The 2,794-nt window shown below is 35.0% G+C and overlaps 1 protein-coding gene across 4 annotated transcripts in view; it reads right to left on the bottom strand.

Annotated features, from left to right (window-relative positions):
- Positions 1-2,794, bottom strand: part of PPP3CB (protein phosphatase 3 catalytic subunit beta) — a 59,228-nt gene that overhangs the window by 37,865 nt on the left and 18,569 nt on the right. For all 4 annotated transcript variants that reach the window (XM_012801402.1, XM_003783557.2, XM_003783556.2 and 1 more), the window contains exon 4: positions 548-659. In XM_012801402.1, coding sequence (XP_012656856.1) covers positions 548-659 — 112 coding nt within the window. The remainder of the gene's footprint in view (positions 1-547; positions 660-2,794) is intronic.

The following is a 2,794-nucleotide window of genomic DNA, read 5'->3' as shown; positions in this document are numbered from 1 at the left end:
CTGAGGCAAGAGAATTGCTTAAGCCCAGGAGCTGGAGAGCTCATTGCTATGAGCTGTGATGCCATCACACTCTAGCCAGGGTGATAGGGCAGAGTGAGGCTCTGTCTCAAAAAAGAAAGAAAGAAAAGAATTTCAATTCATTAATAGATGTTTGAAATGATCCACAATGATAACAGAAATAATTTGTTAAGAATCTTTACAGGAATGTCTCAAAATTGAGGGACAAAAACCTCCAATGCAACAACTTTTTTCTTTGTTTTTTTCTATTTTTCCTGTTAAGAAAAAAATTTTTTAAATTAAAGTTATATACAAAACTCCAACTGTTCCTAAGTACATTTGTAATAACTAAACTTAATAGGAAACAGTTGACATGAAAACTTCTGAATTAAATATTATTAAACACTGGAGAACAGTTGACAATTTTTCTCAAAGCTTTATGTGTAGACACGAAATCTGCCTCACTGTAAAGTTTTCATTAACTCTTAATATAAACATCACTCCAAAAGAGTATTGAGGAAGCGAAAACATATCCCCTGGCAGTACTCACATTCCTGCTTAAAGGTAAAATATTCAGTAAGGTGTCTGCATTCATGGTTGCCTCTCAGAAGAAATAATGTGCTTGGGTATAGAATCTTCAGAACCCATAAATATAAGACACACTGCAAAAGAAAATATTTCCAGTGAATTTATCTTGCACTTCTGTTATAACTAAGCTGCCTGATCTTTGTTCCTTTTTCTCCGACTCTAGTTCCCTTACCATCTTTATTACTCTTTATTATCTCTTTGTCACTTATTAAAATATATGCTCAATGAAATAATAGAATTTATCATCCTATTCACTTCTAATTCTCCATTCCTAGAAAAGTACCTAGCAAATAGATATGCAATAAACATTTGGGAATTTTTTTGTTTTTATCTGAGACAGCGTCTTGCTCTGTCATCCAAGCTGAAATGTAGTGGCATCATCATAGCTCAATGTAACCTCCAGCTCCTAGGCTCAAGTGATCCTCCGGCCTCTACCTCTCTAGTAGCTGAGACTACAGGTGCATACCACCACTCCCTGCTAATTTTTAAATATCTGGTAGAGACAGGGTCTCACTATTGCCCAGGCTGGTTTCAAACTCCTGGTCTCAAGCAATCCTACCACCTTGGCCTCTCAAAGTGCCAGGATTATAGATATGAGCTACCAGGCATGGCCCAATACTTGTTGAATGAATGAGTCAACTAATCTATTTAATTATTTAGATTTAAAGATTGTTCAATATAAAAACAATTAACAGACTGGTCTTCTCAGATTTATTAGTGAATAAAATGATGTCAAAAATAATAGCAGCTAACATTTACTTAGTACTTAAAATGTGTCAAGCACCAAATAATTAATCCCCTCTCATTTATTCCTCAAACAACACTATGGAGTATATTACATTATCTCTATTTTACAACTGAGGAAACAAAAGAAAGGAGCTTAGGTAACTTGTCCAAAATCACAAAATTCCTAAGTGATGGCAATAGGATTCTAATCCTCTGATCTTAAGTTTTATGCCATGCTGCCTAATGTTTGTTTTGTTGATTACTAACATAGCTGTTTATTATCTCAACTTATTCAAAGCAACTGTAAATTTTAAAATAAAAAGAATATTAAAATAAACAGCACAGCAAATGCCTTTCTCTAAACAGATTTAACATAAGAAAAAAGACTCACATTTTATTTATTTGGTTAGAAAAAGGTGTATTTATTAAATAAATGAGCTACAAAACAATCTTATCAAGAACACATACACCAACATACTTAGACACCAAATAAGCTTCTAAAATTGTTAATTTTATTGTTTTTGTCAAATGTCTTCATACTTTTTGTTAAGAAGGACCATTTTCTGATTGCCTTGAAGCCCTGAGATAATTCAGGGAAAAATGAGGGGCTGATAATCAAATCATAAATGGGAATAAAAAGAACTCAGAAAAATAAAATTCCTAAGGGAAGAAGGATGGACAGAATCCAGAACTCTCTTCCTTACTAGGAATCCTAGCACACTTCAGAAATAAAGGTATACTGAAATCACTGGAGAAGGCTATATAAACAATAGTAACCAGCATGAAAATTTACTAGGTAAAGGCGGCACCCATAGCTCAGTGTATAGGGCACCAGCCACGTGTTCTGGGGCTGGTGGGTTCAAACCTGGTCCAGGCCTGCTAAGTTAAAAAAAAAAAATACCTGAGCATTGTGGCGGGCCTCTATAGTCCCTGTTACTTGGGAGGCTGAGGCAAGAGAATAGCTTAAACCCGAAAGTTTGAGGTTGCTGTGAGCTGTGATGCCACAGCACTCTACTGAGGGCAACAAAGTGAGACTCTGCCTCCAAAAAAAAAAGAAAGAAAGAAAATTTACTAGGTAAGGCTTCAATATCTACTAGGAAAGGTATTTAGAATTAAAAGTATCACCCCCTGGCTGTGCTACTTACTAATAATACAACCCTGGGCAACTTAATTAAACTCTCCAAGCAAGTCTCAGGTTTATCACTTATAAAATGGATAAAATAACAATACACACCTCATAAAATTGTTGTGAGAACAAATTAAGTATGTGTTACATCATGCTTGGCACATATTAAATGTGCAATTTAAGTATCTATTGGTAGAGATTTGACTAGCAATTCTATCTCTAGGAATCTGTCCTACAGAAACAATCAGGCCAAGTATGTGAAGATGTACGAATAACATGACTCACTGAAGCATCATTTGTAATGGGAATACAAATACAAACTGGGAATACCTTCAGTGACTAACAACAAGGAGTTAA

The sequence above is a fragment of the Otolemur garnettii genome, unplaced genomic scaffold, assembly GCF_000181295.1.
Source record: "Otolemur garnettii isolate 467f Iridium unplaced genomic scaffold, OtoGar3 scaffold00008, whole genome shotgun sequence".
Taxonomy (NCBI): Eukaryota; Metazoa; Chordata; class Mammalia; order Primates; family Galagidae; genus Otolemur; species Otolemur garnettii.
The sequence above is the reverse complement of the archived record's forward strand: the minus strand, read 5'-3'. Positions and strand labels throughout refer to the sequence as shown.